The sequence below is a fragment of the Ailuropoda melanoleuca genome, chromosome 1 (genome assembly GCF_002007445.2).
Source record: "Ailuropoda melanoleuca isolate Jingjing chromosome 1, ASM200744v2, whole genome shotgun sequence".
Taxonomy (NCBI): Eukaryota; Metazoa; Chordata; class Mammalia; order Carnivora; family Ursidae; genus Ailuropoda; species Ailuropoda melanoleuca.
The window spans coordinates 133,307,903-133,327,137 of record NC_048218.1 but is presented as its reverse complement, the minus strand read 5'-3'; the positions used below and the strand labels follow the sequence as shown (position 1 = coordinate 133,327,137).

General features: G+C 36.7%; 1 protein-coding gene and 1 non-coding gene across 7 annotated transcripts in view; both read left to right on the top strand.

The window, feature by feature from the left end:
* The window catches only part of CACNA2D1 (calcium voltage-gated channel auxiliary subunit alpha2delta 1), a 484,461-nt gene that overhangs the window by 366,988 nt on the left and 98,238 nt on the right, over positions 1–19,235 (top strand). For all 6 annotated transcript variants that reach the window (XM_011223063.3, XM_019798051.2, XM_011223062.3 and 3 more), the window contains exons 9-10: positions 311–361; positions 2,781–2,880. In XM_011223063.3, coding sequence (XP_011221365.1) covers positions 311–361; positions 2,781–2,880 — 151 coding nt within the window. The remainder of the gene's footprint in view (positions 1–310; positions 362–2,780; positions 2,881–19,235) is intronic.
* Positions 18,120–18,226, top strand: LOC117795453. Its single transcript, XR_004619480.1, has one exon. It is a non-coding gene; the product is annotated as a U6 spliceosomal RNA (small nuclear RNA).

Below are 19,235 nucleotides of genomic sequence, written 5' to 3'. Positions count from 1 at the left end.
TATATATATATATATATATAAAATTTCACATCCAGGAGTTAATTTGCTTTGCTTCTGACATTAGAACACATATCTTGATCTTTTGTTCTATCTGTGAAACATACCTTTAATATTCTGCCTCTGACATCTCTAGTATGTTAAATATAGCTTTTTAAAAAATCAATGACATTGTAGAATTGTGAATGAAAGCACATTGAATGGAAGTAGGGCCATGCTTGGAAAATACTTTAAGAAATCAGTACCAATTCAAAACATATCAATGTTTAATACTTTTCAAGAGAAAAAAGTATTTGTATGGTATTTGTTTCAGGTACATCCAAGGAGCTGCATCGCCTAAAGACATGCTTATCCTGGTTGATGTGTGAGTAGTTAAATATTCTATAAATACTGAAGATACAGGGAGAATTTGAAGATAACAGTAATATGTTGGAAATAGGTTGGGTTAAAAAAAAAAAGGCAAAGAACAATTATGATGACTTTTATATCCAGACAAAGAAGGCATATTAAGATAGTAACAAAACAAAACAAAAAATCTCTTACTGAAAATAAGAAGAATCCAAAACTATGGCATAGTTCTAAAGTCTGACCTTTTTGAAAAAATCTTTTGTTTCCAATTTTTTGCTTTATGTTTTAAACAGAAGTATATGGTTGCTAAAACTTAGCAGTTCCTGCTACCAGAAAAAAAAAAAAAGAAGAAGAAGAAGAAGAACCATTTAGTTGGCACTTAGTTATTAATGATTCAAATAACTTGTAGGGATTTGGCCACAAAATAAATATCAAATGTACTGAAGGCCAATACTGGGACTTTTTCAAGGGAAATGCTGGTATACAGGAAGGAATTCCATGAGTTTTTATATTGGTTGTTTTATTTATTTTTTACATCGCTTCAAGGTAAGGGGTGTGTGTGCGTGTGTGTGTGTGTGTGTGTGTGTGTGTAATCTTCTAATAAAATTTAAGGTGAAATTGTGGAACATAGAAAATAATTAGTTTTTAAGAGCAATACCAAGGAGTTAAAAACATGAGGTATAAAATGCTTATTTTCCCTGAGAGAATAAGTTATATCATTTTATAATTCTTTGCCACATTGGAAGAAACAGAATCCAATGTTTTGTAGGCAGATAAATTCGTACCACAGGCTAGTATCAACATTTGAAAACTTTAAAAAATGATCTGAAGTAAACACATTAAAAACCTATCACCTAGCCTGAAGAAAGGAAGATAAATGAATTCAACAACTATACCTTACATGTTAATTCCCATTTCATTTCTTAAGATATATGTAAATCAGAACATTTTAATTATTTTGGAGTTTATATCGTATGCTAATCCTTGATATTCTTCTTAAGTATAAATCTAAATGGTGATTCAATATGTTATAACCTTATTGAATATATAATTCTCAAATGATTTTTCACATTAAAATCTTTAGAACCCACATGCATATCGGATGATTAAAAATGCATAAGTTGAAATACCATTTTAAAAGATTATTTCAACATGTATGAAGGGTCTCCTTTATACAATGTGATAATGTAGAGACAAAGATGATTAAGATGTCTCTCAAAGATAATTCAAGCGTGTTAGTGAAATTAAACCATATTCCCAAGTAACTCAAATAATCGTAGAAGGTGATAGATGTAAAGTATGACCCATCATACTGGGTCATAAGAGTGCATAGGAAAGAGTACTCTGATTTAAAGTGTCAGAAAAGACTTCATTAGGTAGATAAAATTAGAATTGATTGCTTAGAGTTAGGATTTCACAAGTGGGCATGGGAGAGGAAAGGAAAGAGAAAGGAATTTCCAGTGGAAGAATTGACAGGAACAAAGTGATGTAGGTGAGAACATCTGTGGGAACTGTATTAGGAAGGAAGGGAGGAAGGGAGGGAGGGAGGAAATAAATAGGGAAATGAAAGTTTTTGAATGCAGGGCTCTTGTGAACACTGGCTAGTTAGTAGGTAACAGCATTTAACAGTATTAGATCAAGGTGTATTTCCAGAATTTTCACCTATTTGCATGGGGAGGAGTAGAGGCTAAGAGCTGGATGGAGTGGCTGTCCATACCCAAGTTCAGGGTCTTCAGGTAAGAAGCACCTGACGCACAGTGGAGAGAAGATAGAGAGGAGCCACTCTAGTGGGAACTGTGAAGTGGATGAAAAAGGGAGGTTGTCTGGATGGGTCAGAAAGTTGAGAGGGAGGAGGAAATTGGATGACTGAAATCCAGCCTGGTTGGTACCAGGAACATTAATAGGAAAAAAATATGTTTGGGAGTAATTTGCCATTTTGTATATTGACCCTGTAGTTGCTTAACAAACAGCCAGGAGTCTAAAAGTGGGGAAAAACCAAGAGCTCTAGAGATGAAGAAGGAGAAGTTAGTTGCCTAGAGAGGAGTCTCACCATGAAATGAGGTCGCCAAGGATCATAGAATATGGAGAAAGAGAAATAAAGACTAAACCCCATCCAGTTTGGCTAACAAAGCTGGTATTCAGTATCTATTTCCTGCATAAGTAATATGCCACGAGTATCCACAATTTCTTAAAATCATCCCTGGACATGCAATTTTCATCATTGTAGTTAGAAACCTATACATTCTGATGCTGATAGGAAAGATAAGATTCCTTATAATTTATTTCTACTCTATCAAAAAAGTGACTTTCTTTACTAATGTTTAAAGACAGAAATATTTAATTATATAAATGACCTAGAGTTAGTGCAGAAGTCTCCTTTCCTTAGGCTGTGTGGTGTTGTTTCAATATGTGGTCACGGACCCATTGTTTTATAGGAGCGGAAGTGTTAGTGGCTTGACACTTAAACTGATCCGAACGTCTGTCTCCGAAATGTTGGAAACCCTCTCAGATGACGATTTTGTGAATGTGGCTTCCGTAAGTATAAGATGACTGCATTTTTGCGGAATTAATTCTGCAATTTCTATCGCCTCCCGATTTTAAATACTTTGTGTTTTATCATTGATGGGCTGAGGTAAGTCTGATCTATGACAAGGCTGACTTACTGAGCAGTCCTATTCTTGTTCCTAATTCTCCTGTACTTCGATGCCAAGGTACTTTTTGAATGTCTAAGGCTTTTCCCACGAGTGAAGTAAATGAAGAAAAAAGACATGGCAAATATTCTCCTTTCACGCAAAGGAGCTTAAACAGGTGGCATGAACCCCTGTACTCACTGTTATTACCATAATCCTAATAGGTAGCAACTTAGCAGTATCATTACATGGCCATTTTCTGTTCATTGTAATACTCATTTCTCACACTGGACACATATCCATCATGTATAATGGTTTTTTAATTGAAGTATAATTAAGATGCAGTGTTGTATTAGTTTCAGGTATACAACATATGGATTCAACAGTTCTGTACATTACTTAGTGCTTGGGATGATAAGTATAGTCACCATCTGTCACCATACACTGTTATTACAATGTCATTGACTCTATTCCCTATTTTGTACTTTTCATCTCTGTGACCTATTTATTTTATAATTGGAAGTTGGTACCTCTTAATCCCCTTTATCTATTTTACCCATCCCCCCACCCACCTCCCTTCTGGCCACCACCAGTTTGTTCTCTGTACTTAAGAGTCTCGTTTGTTCATTTGTTTTGATTTTTAGATTCTACATGTAAGTGAAATTATATGGTATTTGTTTTTCTCCACCTGACATTTCACTTAGCATAATACTTTCTAGGTCTATCCGTGTTGTCCCAAATGGCAAGATTTCTTTTTTCCCCCCCCTGTGGCTGAGTCATATTCCTCTGTGTGTGTGTGTGTGTGTGTGTGTATCTCACAATGTCTTTATCCATTCATCTTATGGTTGATATTTCCATATCGAGCTTATTATAAATAATGCTGCAGTAAACATAGGGGTGCATATATCTTTTTGAATTAGTGTTTTTACATTCTTTGGGTAAATACGTAGTATTGGAATTACTGGATCATAAAGTGTTTCTGTTTTCAATTTTTGGAGGGACCTCCATGTTGTTTTCCACAATGGCCACACCAGTTTACATGCTCAGCAATAGGGTGCAAAGGTTTCTTTTTCTCCACATACTTGCCAATCTTGATATTTTTTGTCTTTTTCACATTAGCCACTCTGACGCATCAAGGCGATATCTCACTGTGGTTTTAATCTGTATTTCCCTGGTGAGGCGTGATGTTGAGCACCTTTTCATGTGTCTGTTGGCCATGGATGTCTTCTTTGGAAAAGTGTATTCAGGGCCTCTGCCCATTATTTAATTGAGTTGTTTGGTTTTTTGTGTGGTTTTCTTTGGGGGGAGGGGCTTGAGTTACAGAAGTTATATATTTTGGATATTAATCCCTTATTAGATAGATCATTTGCAATTATCTTCTGCCATTCAGTAGGTTGTTTTTTGTTTTGTTGATGGCTTCCTTTGGTGTGCAAAAACTTTATATTTTAGTGTAGTCCCAACAGTTTATTTTTGCTTTCCCTTGCCTGAGGAGACCTATCTAAAAAAATGTTGCTAAAGCCAATCTGAAAGAGATTATTGCCTATATTTTCTTCTAGGAGTTTTATGGTTTCAGGTCTCACATTTAGGTCTGAAATCCATTTTGAGTTTATTTTTGTATATGGTTTGAGAAGATGATCCAGTTTCATTCTTTTGCATGTAGCTATCCAGTTTTCCCAACACCATTTATTGAAGAGACCGTCTTTTCTCCATTGCATATTGTTGCCTCTTTTGTCATTGATCAATTGCCCATATAAGCTTGGGTTTATTTCTAGACTCTATTCTGTTCCATTCATCTATGTATCTGTACCATACTGTTCTGATTACTTTATAGTATATCTTGAAATCTGGGATTGTGGTATCCCCAAATTTGTTCTTCTTTCTCAAGATTGCTTTGGCTCTTCAGGGTCTTTCATGATTCCATACAAATTTTACTGTCATTTGTTCTAGTCATGTGGAAGATACCACTGGTAAGATGTATCATAATAATGTATTAATAATTATAATAATGTATTATGTTTTCAAAGTATTAACACAAGAACCAATAGATAAACCAATGTGCTTTATAAAAAATCTTATTTTCAAAGAACCATAGTAGACCTTCCTACTCATAGCTAAAGAATGTTGAACTCTGAAGCAAATAAAACAGGACAAAATGAACATTAGCATGTTTCACTTAAATTCATAGAATTAGGCAAGAAATTTCACGACCATTTATTGGTATATAATTTCACACTTGAAGTGGTTATATTCACAGAGATGAGAGTGAGCAATGTGTGATGAGGTCATTTTGTATTGAACATAAAAGAAGAGGTCTGTCTCTGAAACCTCTTAGGAGGAAAGAAGTTAAAGTAACTCCCTTCACTGGAAGGGAACCCCTAGGGAAAAAGTAGTCAAGGGAAGCGGGTTATCATCTCTCTGTTAGCCAAAGCTCCAGGTAACTAGATGTATGATGTTTACTAAGAGGAAGAGGATTTATAACCACAATGCTTTTAGCAGGATATAACTGGCTGAGGGTAATTATAGAACCCAGGATCAATGAGGCCAGACTTTGTAAAAATGTCCAATAGGTGATACATGCAAGGAGCTCTGCAGACCTCTTCTGGAGACTTCTTTTCATCTGGGCCACACTTGTGTCTCCACCACAGTAAGGCACAACCTGTTCTTTTAGTTTCCTAGGGCTGCCATAACAGAACACTGTGGATTGGCATTCAAACTACAGAAATGTATTTTTTTCATGGTTCTGTAGGCTGGAACTCCAAGATCAAGGTGCTGGTAGGGTCACTTTCTCTGGCTGCCTCCTTCCTTGGCTGGCAAATGGCTGCCCTATTGCTGCTTTTTTTAGATGGTCATTCATCTGTGCGTCTACACCCCTGGTGTCTATTCTTCTTATGTGGACACCAGTCTTATTACATGATGTCCTTATCCTAATGGCCTCATTACAACTTAACCACCTCTTCAAAGACCTTATCTGTGAATTATGTTATNCTGTGCGTCTACACCCCTGGTGTCTATTCTTCTTATGTGGACACCAGTCTTATTACATGATGTCCTTATCCTCATGGCCTCATTAACCACCTCTTCAAAGACCTTATCTGTGAATTATGTTATGTTCTGAGATTTTAGGGATTCGGACTTCAACATAAGAATTTGAGGGGACACAATTCAGCCCATAACATCTGGGGAACCACCCTCAGTGTCCAGATCTTTCTCTGCTTTACCTAAACCTTTAGCAATCCTTTAGCTTGTCTGTATCCTTGATATAATTTTGTAAAACATGATACTGCCTAAGATCTGATTCATCCCATTCTTATTTTGCACTCTGCTTTGTGTATTAGCTCAGTACTTACCAAAATGTGAACAGGGAAAATATAATGATTGATCTCTCAAACAAGATGATCAGAAACGTAGTTATTTAGTTTCACTTGTACATAAAGTATCATTTATTACAAAAGCATAATAAAAGAGAAAGTTGTAAAAAAAACATTAAATTCAGTATGGATTTGGCCTGTCTAATGAAATTTATATAAAACCAACAAATATAAATATGGTCAGTATCTTAAACTGGCTTCTTCCTGATTCTCACTCATGGATTCCAAATGTGGTAGTTGATTTGGGACATGATCCGGAAACACTACCAGTTAAAGAAGTGTGGAATTGAGTCAAGGGAAGGAAGGAGGGAACCAATTAAAGGATCTCAACTTCATTTAAAGGAAGTTTATCCTACTAAAGAATCCTAGAAGCTTGTTTAGATTATAAACTTCAAAGATATTCTGCCCAAAGGCCCAAGGAGCTGGAGTTTTATATACCAGTGGGCAGAATAGATTCTGGCCAGAAGAGGGGAAACTGAGACCAAAAGTTGTAGTTAATGGTAGTTGGAAACCTGACGGTGTCCTCTATATCCAGTCATTGATCCTTAAAGATGGTGACTGCTCACAATTCAAACACACACACACACACACACACACAACCCAGCTAAGAATACATCAGGAAGGTGGGCTGCTAGCATTAGAACAAAGTGCATCATTTATATTTTTCTTTTATCTCCTCTCATACCCTTTCTCAATTCCCTGCACACTTGGCTAACTCTGAGCCAGCAACTCGCTTAGTGGGATGGCCTGAACTTGAAACCCAGGGGCCTGTGAGTGCATAGTCCATGTCACAGTGGCTCCTGGAATTGTCCACAGTCATCACTGAGCGCAGAAGTGCTTCACTGAGTCCCCTGAGTTTTGTGATTGGTTCTCCTTCCCCACATTATATAGCAACAACCTTCATGACTATCACCTTGTCAGCTGGAGCTCTGCCAGTAGTTTTTTTTTTTTTTTGGAGAGAGAGAGAGAGCATGAGAGGGGGAGGGTCAGAGGGAGCAGCAGATTCACCGCTGAGCAGGGAGCCCGATGCGGGACTCGATCCCAGGACTCCAGGATCATGGCCTGAGCCACCCAGGCACCCCCAGTTTTTTTTTTTCTTGCATGTTGTTTTACTGGCTTGAGAAATCCAAAATATCAAGTTAGTAAGTATAGATTTAGGTTTAGTGAAATTCTTACTGTGACCCTGGTAGGAGCCCCACCTCACCTTCACACGCCGACATGGAAAGTAGAACATTTGTGTTCAGCAGACCCTAAAGTGGCAAAGACAGGATGTACAAATTTCCTAAGTAGATCACTCTCAGTAGTGGTGAGAGATGATGTCCCTACATCCTTCCCTTGGTTCCCACACTCATGCATTCTGCCTTTTTGGGGCAGAGCCAGTATGGGGAGGGGCAATCTGATTTGTAGCATTTGGTAATTTTCATAATATAAATACTCCCACTGTGTCCAGTTTCACTCCATTTGCCACACACAAAGGCTGGATGACTTGTAATAGACAAATCGCCTACCCAGTTGTTCAGTACTTTGTGATGAATGCTCTTTAGTGGTCATTGATGTGAGACAAAGAAATCTGCACATTCCATGCCTACTTCGTAGGTACATCTTCATACGTCTTCTCCAGAATACTTTGGGGAAGGTCTTCCAATCTGGCTCCTCCAGGGCTTTGGCCAACCAAACAAGCCATTTGCCGCTATGTAGGAATCTGTGTTTTCTTATCTCACGCTACTTGTTCCTCCATACCACGCTGATGACTAGGTGTATTTTGCCTCATGATCCCTTGGCATCCCTTCTCTGCATACTCTTCCAGTACCTTCTGGTTCATATTAGGCAGATCTTGTGTCTCTTTTGTTGAATATTCTCCCTCTTTCTCTCTCTCCCAGTGTCTTTCTCTCAGTGTTTCTCTCCTTCTCTCTCCTCTCTCTGTCTGTCTCTCTCTTGTTTTTGTTTTCCTGGAGCATAGACTTCTTTTCCAGATGGGACATTTTGAAACCTTAACCTACCTGTTTCCTAGAGCCATGAGGGAAAATGAGATCAGATCTTTAGGAGAACATGTGTCATCAAGAACATGTGTCATCTTTTATGGTGTTTAGGAACAGAAAAACTATCTTTTAGGCAGAAGAGGTTACTTCTGCCTATCCAGAGGGTGTAAGAGAATCCGGAAGTTCGCTGTTCTCAATTGCATCCACCTAGATGGTCTACACTTAAGGTCCCATGATTTGCCTATCATTGCTCTGACTTTTACATAGAAATCTGACAAGGCTATAAATGCAGCCTCCTTTTTAAGTATGTTACTTTCAAAAGCACATACTGTGCCTATTTCTGGCCCGTGTTGACCTCACAACAGGAGATGGGGATCTCTTCATTTTTTGCCCTAGAAGTCTTCTGGAGTTCACACACTGCCTTTAGTTGATAGTTGGCTGACTTAATGTTATCATTTTCTTCAGTGAATATAATAACAACCCACCAACTTCAAGCCTTTATGATTACTATTGCCACCATATTTCTGAAGAGGTGGGCACCTCCCCTTCAATCTGTATTGTGTTCCAATCACTGCAGGTGGAACGCTTAGCATTTGTGATGCTGCCACCTCTGAGGGGTTTTCTTGGCTCTAGTTATGACTGGTATACAGTCAGTTACTAGTGGAGTCTTGGTTGCCACATGGCTGGTGAGTAATGATTTAATTCTACAGTTCCATTCTGAGGATCTGCTTCCCAAAACCACTGCCATTATCAACTTAGATTGGATTTCCCCAGATATAGTCCCTGAGACAAGGATTCACGTACAAATGGTTTATTTAGAAACTCTAGGAAATACTTAAAGAAATGTGAAAAGTTAAAAAAAAAAAAGAAAGAAATAATAAATGATGGATTGTCAAATAAATTATCACTCTGAGTGAGTACAGCTTAATGCTCTGGACAATTCTGAGAATCAATACAGATTACATAAATCAGAGTTATCCCATCCAAGGGGAAAATGTGCTGGAGTATTTAATGATTGCTCCCAAGAGACGTTAATTCCCTGGTGTTCCCAGGCCAACATGTACACAGGCAGAGGGCTTGCAGAAATCCCAGGCAGTTAAATTTGGGCTGGCAGGCATGGAAATATGGACGGGACACCACTAGCATCTGCCTTAGCTAGAAACTAAACAATGCTATTAATAAAAATGCCCTAAAAAGAATTTCAGATTAAACAATAGAAATGGATTGGAATGAATTTGATGTTTTCAACATTTAACCAGCAACCGATGATTCTTTCTTAATTAAATCACTTAGATGGGATTGGCATTGGGATTCTTAATGCCTGACAAGTCTTAAAAACCATTACTTTTCTTAAAAATATTAAGGCTTTTAAATGTGTATTGCTTTAAAGAAAATTGTTAACTTCTTAAGAAACATAATTGCACGATATTTCCTTGTGGTTTCTGTGAACCAGGTCAATAGACCTTGTTGGTTCATCGACGTTTCTTCACAAAGCCATACTCGTGCATCCCAACTTAATGTGGCTTGACTGTGTGTGCTGCAGGTGTGTTGGCAAATGAAGTATGTTGATTGTAGAAAGAACTGGAACTGCATTTATCTGCAAATAATGTATCTCAGTATCTCAAGTTAAATATGAAAATACTCCATTACATATTCAAAAATAAGGAAGAACAATGATATTGGAAAAGGCACAACCCATGCAAATTGTAAGGCAAATAATGCAGGAAGATATTTGAAAGATGAAGCCATCATGATTTCCCTCTCTACTTCCAGAGAAATTTATTGCTGGTCTCAGCTCCTGTATATTATCTTGTTTAGTTTAGATTAGATAGTTACTTTAATTTACTTTCATGGTTTATGGTCCTCATTTACCATAAAAAGATATTTTTGTCAACTATTCTCTGAATTTTTTATTAACTATATACTGTTGTTTATTATTTCAGAAAATCATTAGTACATTTTCGTGATTGAAAAGTCACTGATTGGTTTGAAGTGATCTTACTATTCCAGCCATAGATTTGCCCTTCAGAAATCAGTATGAGCAAGATCTCAGGTAGCTATGTGTTCATTGTTTACCTTATTTACATATTAACCTTCATTGATCACAAGTCTTAGGGAATTTTTAGTGTTATTTTTTTAAACACTGCTTTTGTGGCAGGAACTATTCTCTGTGTTTTCCATGGGAACTCATTTAGTCTTTTTGACCACCTTGTGAAATAGGTGCTATTACTGTTCTTAATTTTACAGAGAATGAAGCAGAGTTCTGGTATCTTTTCTAGGGAGAGGACAGAATAGGAGCACAGCCATCCTTGTTTATGAATCTAGGTGTAACCACAAAGTTATGTGGCTGAATGCTGAGGAAAATATAAAATATATTTACTAATTTTTTAAAGATTTTATTTATTTAAGAGAAAGAAAGAACAAGCAGGGGAACAGCAGGCAAAGGGAGAAGCAGGCTCCCTGCTGAGTAAGGAGCCTGATGTGGGGCTCGATCCCAGGACTCCAGGATTATGACCTGAACTGAAGGCAGACGCTTAACTGACTGAGCCACCCAGGCACCTCTATATTTACTAATTTTATTGTGAAATCCAATATATTTAAATAAAACTCCAAAATATTGGAATTGTTAGAAATTCCAAGATAGAATATGGTTAGGTTATAAAAGCAAAGAGAAATTGTTTTTAAATTTAAATTTATTATTTTAAAAAACGAATGTGATTTTTGTTTTGGTAGAGGAATTCTTTCAGTAAATGTTTCTGTATTTTGGCTGGAAAAAGCACATATGAAATGGATTATTTTTACAATTGTATGTAAACACTTAAACATTATATCTGGATTATACATTCTGCCTAACTAGTATATTTTTTTATGTATTTATTTACTTTATCATGTATCTTTTGCTCCTGTCAACTTCGTATGCTCTTATTTGCGTTTATATTTAATGTCAACCAAATTAACTTCATAATTTAAAATAAATTCTTCAGTTTTATTAGTTACCATGCTAAATATTTGGGGTTATAAAATGCCTGAAATTGATACATATAAAGACATACATCATTTTGGTAAGAGAAAGCAAAAATATATTTTTATCTTCAACAGGCCTTTCTCATTAAATACAAATTTCCTAATTTAATGATAAGGAAATTCTAAGGAAAAAACTCTTCAAAATGTATTTATAATGTCGTGTGTGTGGGGGTTTTCTCTGTAACTGTTTGAAAGTCTAGGAAAGAAATGATAGAACTTTAGTTTTTATAACTTCAGGGCGTCATGACGTTAAGGCACTCAGGAAACCTGGTAGTGATTGTGTAATTAACTTGGACAGTGATTTTTTTCCACAAAGCCCTCACGCATTTCTCTTCCTCCTCATACCAAAGCTCGTGTGAGTCATCGAAAGAGTTAGGGTGCAGTCAGTAGGAACACTCGCCAAAGTTGCCTAGAATTCCCTACCGAAAAATCCAACAGCCTCTCATTTTTAGGTTTATGTTTCTAAGTCTCTTAATGTTTAGTAAAGAACAGTCGTTGTTATGCGTCAGTCCTGTGTAAGGTGTCAGACGTGGAGCCACGTCATGTCCTAGTGCCTTCTTGTTTATCTCCAGGGCCACCTTTGTTGCACAAGGGGGGCCGGCTGCTGGCAGAGCTCATGCACGCGTAATGTTGCTGTTTTCACACTAATCAGGTTACGTGCTTTGATGGAAGTGAGTGGGAGATGATGGGAGCAGCAGTTCCATCACAGCATGTTATGATTTACTGGTATAATTTCAAGTGTGGCAGCAATGAGTGGAATTTGTTTCTGAAAGTGAGGGAGTTCGACATTTTCAGAGTGAAATACTGCAAGCCAGTGCAGGATGAAAAGGAAGCATGTGCCGATTATGAATAGTACGTGAAAAGTTGACACCTGAAGGAGACAGTCCTGTGCTTCAGTGAAATCACAGATCTCGTTACTTAAGGATTCGATGCAAATGTTGGGATGACGTGAAGGGGTTTTCAGTCCCGTTTCCTTCTTGGAAGTTTTCCTCATTTGTGGTCATTAGAAAGTATCATCTTTGAATACTCATGAGAAAGAAATAATCACAATATTCTTCCTTATGATATCTTCGCTGTTAGTTGTAGGAGAGCACTTTTTAAAGTAAGTTCTACCCTTTGCCCAGACTATAGTCACTAGGCAGCAAGTCTGGAAGTAACGGTCTCTAAATGCAAGTGCAGAATGGGAATGTGGAGCCACAGCCATTGTAGCAGGAGGCTGGACAGGGATGATCATGGTGTCATGCTGGTGGCATTAGTAAGGCTCACCTCTGCGTAAGTGACCTGCTTCCTGCTCACCGCAGACGGAACTGTCTCTCCGTGCGCTGGTGGGCTTGCAGAGCGATGACACACAACCTTCGAGGCTCACTGATCAGCTTGCAGTTAGGATGAAATCTCAGGTACTTCGCCGTTTTTGACTTGACAGTTTAACACCAACTTACGGCAGAGTGGAGGTTCGTTTCAATCTGAAATTACACTGTATCTGCACGAAAGACATGATTTGGATTGTTCCTTTTTTCACATGCTTTAAATTTTAGTTTTCCTTCCAAAATAGGCCTGTGTATTCCTAGACAAGGGAATGGTTTTCTTTTAGAACTTTTTAAATCTGTATATGATAGCACATTTGTACGTTGTTGCACAATTTACATTTAAAAGTGATTTTTTTACCTTTATTTTTTTTAAGATTTTATTTATTTATTACAGAGTGAGAGAGAGAGTAAGAGAGAGAGAGAGAGAGAGAGATGGCAAGAGAGGACACAGAAGCAGAGGCAGAGGGAGAGGGAGAAGCAGACTCACTGAGCCAGAGCCTGAAGCAGGGCTTGATCCCAGGACCCTGGGATCATGACCTGAGCCAAAGGCAGATGCTTAACGACTGAGCCACTGAGGTGCCCCTTTCACCTTTAGAAAACAGGTGCAGGGCACAAATAAAGTAACAGATACTCAGCATGCCAATGCACTTTTGTGACAAATGGATTCTACGAATTTCATTTCATGTCTTATAAAATCGTCATCATCTAGATTACAAGAAATTATTTATGTGGATTTGTATCTCATTTATGTCAACGAACAAGAATATTGTAGTTTATACCCTTGCAACTTCAAGTGGGGCATGTGGTCCAGCAGCAGTAGCAGCACCTGGCCACCGGTTAGAAATGCATACTCTCAAGCCCACATGCAGCATGTCTCTCAAGTGATTTCTAAGCAGTGAGGAAATCGGGAAGTCCCACTTGGGGCGTACATTTAGCAAAGTCCAGCAGGCATCTGTCTGGAGCTTCTTGTAACTTAAAATGCGTATCATTGATGCAGATTTTAAGATCTTGGTATTTCATAATGTTACTAGTACTACGGATATTTACAAATATTTTTATAGTGTAGCCATTTGCTTTTTGGGTGGGTGTATTACAACAGGAAGGAGTAGAGTTAGGTTTCTTACATGAACCAAAGTTCTCTCTTTCATATATATTTGATTTTTTTTTTTTAAAGATAAAGATGGGGGGCGACTAGGTGGCACAGCGGTTAAGTGTCTACCTTCGGCTCAGGGCGTGATCCCGGCGTTATGGGATCGAGCCCCACATCAGGCTCCTCCGCTATGAGCCTGCTTCTTCCTCTCCCACTCCCCCTGCTTGTGTTCCCTCTCTCGCTGGCTGTCTCTATCTTTGTCAAATAAATAAATAAAATCTTTAAAAAAATTACAAAATCATTTAAAAAAATAAAATATAAAGATGTGCGCTTTTTAAAATTACCTTCATTTACAAGACACATAAAGAAATTATGGGCTGTGAAGAGAAGACTCTCAAAGGACAGATTTAGAGATTATAATAACAGGGTATGTAATCAAGGTTATTTAGTTTAAAAAGAGATTGCAGAGGATAACTTAATTGCTTTGCAAGTATAAGGAAAGTTTATAAGAAGGTGTTGAAAAGCAAGATAAATATTTTTTCCATTAATTACATGGTACACTATAGTTATTGGTACTTAGAAATTAGTTACATTTTCAGTTTTAGTGAGGCGGAAGGCATTACTTCTCTTTTGAACTGATCTGTTGTTTTTAAAAATATAAAAGTTAGAACTTACTTGCTGGGGCTTGAAGGACTGGGAAAAGAGTCCATGTGCAGTAAGCAGAGTTGGGTCACTATTTACTGAGTAAAATTACTCAGAGGCCATATATTTATTTAATTAGGACAAGAGGTAAAGAGAGCGGCTTGGGGTAACATGAGCTTGTAGGTTAGCCGAGTTGCTCTCAGTTACTTAAATTAAACTATCATATCTGCTCCTAATTACTTAGTAGGTTTAAATGCAGCAGAAAATGAAACATAAGCTGATACTACACTAAGAATGCACAGACTTAAACTTTAATTTGTGAATAGCAGAATCCCATTTCAGCACATTTCTAAGGCTCTAGAAAGCATTTTGAGAATTTTGATGTCTATGCTAGAGCTTGAAAACATGTGCTAGGACCTGAAAATGTTTTATTGTTACATGTTTCATTGTAAGGCACTTTGTCATAAGGTGACTGTTTGCAAGGTAAATTCTGTTATGAATTCCAAATATTGGCATTTGCTTTTTCTCATAATTAATTCATCTCTCTAATGTTTTGTCCAATGTTTGCACCCTTTAAAAATATATTCCAAAAATTTTTTTGCACTTGTCCTGATCTCTCTCCTGCTTAACCCTATGTTCTGTTGATAGGTATCTTCATTTAATTTTTTTCTTTAGTTTCTACTATAATCATACCTTAAATTTTTCAGATATTTATATCACTGAACTATATGTTCAAGTATATATTTATATTTATATATTTTATTTTAGTGGAACCCTGTTAGGTTGAATATAATGTCTTCCACTCGTGTTGTTAACCCTTTTGTTGATCCCAAATGCTGTTTCGTATTGAAAAGAACACGTTGGTGATGTTACTGACCTTCCTTAAAAGACACATTTGTTCTTTGTTAGGTGTGTGTCTTACAAATATGTACGGATTAAAATCAGTTCTGTTTACGCTGAATCTTGATGCTTCCTGAGTCTAGATAGATGCGTGCTTTTCCCCCCCGCTTGGCTCAGATCTTTGCACAAATCCTTCCTTATTAGAGAGGACCCCTTGGCCACCACAGCTCCAGTATCATTCCAGTTTTAGTTATACTATCACTTTGACTATTGTCAACCACTTTGCCTCATTTCCTTTGTAGCATTTGTTTCCACCTGATACTTTATATACATGTTGGTTGTTTATATTTTGTATCCCTTGTACTCTCACCTCCCCTCTGATGGATGGTTTCATTTTTCTTTTTTTGAGTTATAGAGACACTGTTTAGTAGAAATGTTACCATATATACAAAAATTCAAGACCCATAGTGGGGCTTCTTCAATTGAGTATTTCTTTGTTAGTCGTAATAGTGCTGGGAGAGGGGAAGTGCTACGTAGTTGTCAGAATTTTGTAAAAATTTCAATCAGTGATCAGATATTTTTGTGTTCTTAAATGACAAGAGTCATCCTCGCTTATTTATCTGCAAATAAATTATAGATGTATATTATCATTCTCACTGAGTTCTTCAGGCAAATCCAGCTAAACTCACAAGTGATCTTTTNATCAGATATTTTTGTGTTCTTAAATGACAAGAGTCATCCTCGCTTATTTATCTGCAAATAAATTATAGATGTTTATTATCATTCTCACTGAGTTCTTCAGGCAAATCCAGCTAAACTCACAAGTGATCTTCAACTAGGGAAGACAGTCCAGGTAATCAGCTTCAGGTGCCATAAAAACATTGAACATATTGGTCAGCATTGCATCATAATTTTGGTAAATAGGAAAAGATCAAAGAGTATATGATCATTTCACCATTTCATTAAAGTTTCATCCTTGGGAACTGGCATTCAAATTTCCACAGGGCTATGAAAAGAACTTGCGATAGAAATCATACTGATATGTTTATTACATCTTAAGAATCCTGTAGGAACGCCTGGGTGGCTCAGTTGGGTAAGTGTCCAATTCTTGATTTTGGCTCAAGTCATGATCTCAGGGTCGTGAAACGGAGCCCTGCGTTGGGCTCTGCACTGGGTATGGAGGCTGCTTAAGAGTATCTCTCTGCCTCCTCCCCCAATAAATAAATAAAAATTTACAAATCCTCTTAAAAAGAAGAATGATGGAGAACACCTGCCCATATTTCTAGTTGGGCAGGTATTGTGGCATCAGGATTACACAGTGGTTGACAAAACGATGGTTGAGAAAGAAAATGTAGATATCAAGTAGAGATGAGCAAGGAAGCTTAGTACAAATTACTTTTGAAGCAAAAAGAATAGCATACTCTCTCAATTGTTTGAAACTCTAAGTGCATATAATTAGGTTTAAAATTTTTCTGTATCAAAATATAAATAGAATATATTAAAATGATAATTAGGCTTATTCAGAAATTTACTCAACATTTCAGCAAAAGTTAACAGACAGAATTTTGGGCATGTCATGATTCAAGTTAATTGAAATATTTGTTTAGGGGTGAGTGGGTGGCTCAGTTGGTTAAGTGTCTGACACTTGATTTCAGCTCAGGTCATGATCTTAGGGTTGAGAGATCAAGCCCCACCTCAGGCTCCTGGCTTGGCATGGAGCCTGCTTAAGAGTCTCTCCCTTGTCCCTTACACCCCCTCCCATACAAGTGCTTACTTTCTCTCAAAAAGAAAGAAAGGAAGAAAGGAAGAAAAAGAAAAGAAAAGAAAAAGAAAATTGCTTGAAATATTTGTTTAAAAGTAAAAATGCCAAAAGTTTTGATGGGCAATAGCTTATAATTACAGGCAAACAAATTTTGTCTTAATAATGTTGTCATTACCTTCACTTTTATTGATGTGACTTTCTTTTGACATTCACAGAATTCATTATTTCTTTTTTTATGTTATTCCTTTGATAGTTGAAACTATAAGATTTAAATTTTAAGATTTTAGAATTTGAGGGCCTTTCTTGTTGATCTAGTAAAGCTCCCCCCCCTTTTTTTTCCAGAAAGGAGGAAACTGAAACTCAGAGGACATAATTGAATCAGCTGTGGCCATTGAAGCTTATTAGAGGCAGGGCTTGGGCTAGACCTGACTTTCCTAAATTGGATTAAAAAGTGGAAAATTCTTTTTCAATTTTTTCATACAGTAGGTCACAGAAAACATAAACCAGCAGCCAATGTTGGGGGACAGCAAGATCAATTTGCAAGGAAGAGTTTTCAAGTCCCAGAGTGCTCCTAACAAATTTATGGTGTCTCTAATGGTGCGAGGGTGATCACCCCTTCTGGTTTTCCCTGGACAGGGATTCATAATAGAAATTGGAATCCTATTCACAGTGTTTGCAAAACATCATGAATAACTTAGCATTAGTTTTAATAATATATTTAGAATTTGCATTTGAGAAAAGAGAAAAGAATATGAGATTCATGTAGCAGAGTTGAAATGGAGATATAATAATACATGTGGAATTAATAACTCTTCTTGAAATGAACAGATGACTCATGAAGATGTCAGTTTGCCCAAAATTTATTGGTAAATGTTAATTTTAATTAGACAAAAGAATAGTTTCAAAGTTCAACAGAAAGACCATGTTGAAGAAGCAGCATGACAAGGTCTGGCAGCTTATACTTTTGGTATAAATTGAAAATGATGAGACACCATAGAGAAGAGTGTGTCAGGCATTTGGGTTTGAAGCAGAGCCCTGACTCTTGGTCTCTGTGTGACTCTGGGCCCTTTGCTTAACACTCTTCAGTCTCATTTCCTCACATGCATCATGGAAACTATTAAAACTAAAATCAGTGCTCACTTCGGCAGCAAATATACTAAAAATGGAACAATACAGAGAAGACTAGCATGATCCCTATGCAAAAATGACATGCAAATTCGTGAAGAATTCCATATTTTTAAATCTTAAACAAAAAAAACCCCAAAACCATAAGCGTGGTGAAGATTAAATGAATTACTGCATGGTAAGTACTTAGCCTGGTACAGCTGTGTTCCTCCATATAAGTTAGCTGATATTTGTGTTATTAATATTAAAAGTAAGAAGTTGGTAAAGCAATGGAAATAGTAAAGGAATAAAAAAAAAGTTCTGGAAATGTATCCCAAACCTTAACTCCTTATAAAGAATGGATCACGAACCAGTAATTACTCAATAAAGGAGAAAATTGGCTACTGGTAAAAAAACTGCTTGATGTAATTGTCCCCTCATACTGTTGGGGGAAATCAGTTTCATCATGACTAAATGCTACAGTGTAAAATAAACAAAACCATCAACTATCAGTAGAGACTATAGATGAAATTTATCTGATTAATGAATAATTTTGTAGGCATAGTATTTCAAGAAATCATAAAGAATAGGTTTAAAAGTTATAATTAGAAAGTAAGCAACCAATTAGAAAAATAAGACTTAGAATTCACAAGATTATATGAAAATTAATATATGAGAAAAAGTTTTACATTGTTAGCCATCAAGGAAATTCAAGGAATTAAAATATTGAAATAATCTTTTTATTTAGAATTTACCAAATAAAAATGATAAGTATTCATGCAAGTGGAGTGGGATTGTTACGTATAGAGTATAAATTGGCACAGAATTTCTGTAAGTTAAATTGGCTGTAAGTTAAAGAACCTTAAAATCACTCTTAACTGGGAGTGTAATGTACGTATGTGTATGGATAAATGTTATCACCTCTTTCTCTGAGGTTTCAGATAACTCTCTTGTTTCCTTATAGTATTTCTAGTTTCCAAATTTCATAAAAAAATAGGAAAATCAAAATAAACAAAGTATTTTTAATAGGGATAAAACCTAACCAAGATTTTGAAGATCACACCCTCTGTTCACTTTGCTTTTATTTTCCTGAACTGCCCTCTGGTGTCTAATATGTGGATAGCTTCTGATAACAGAATTGTAA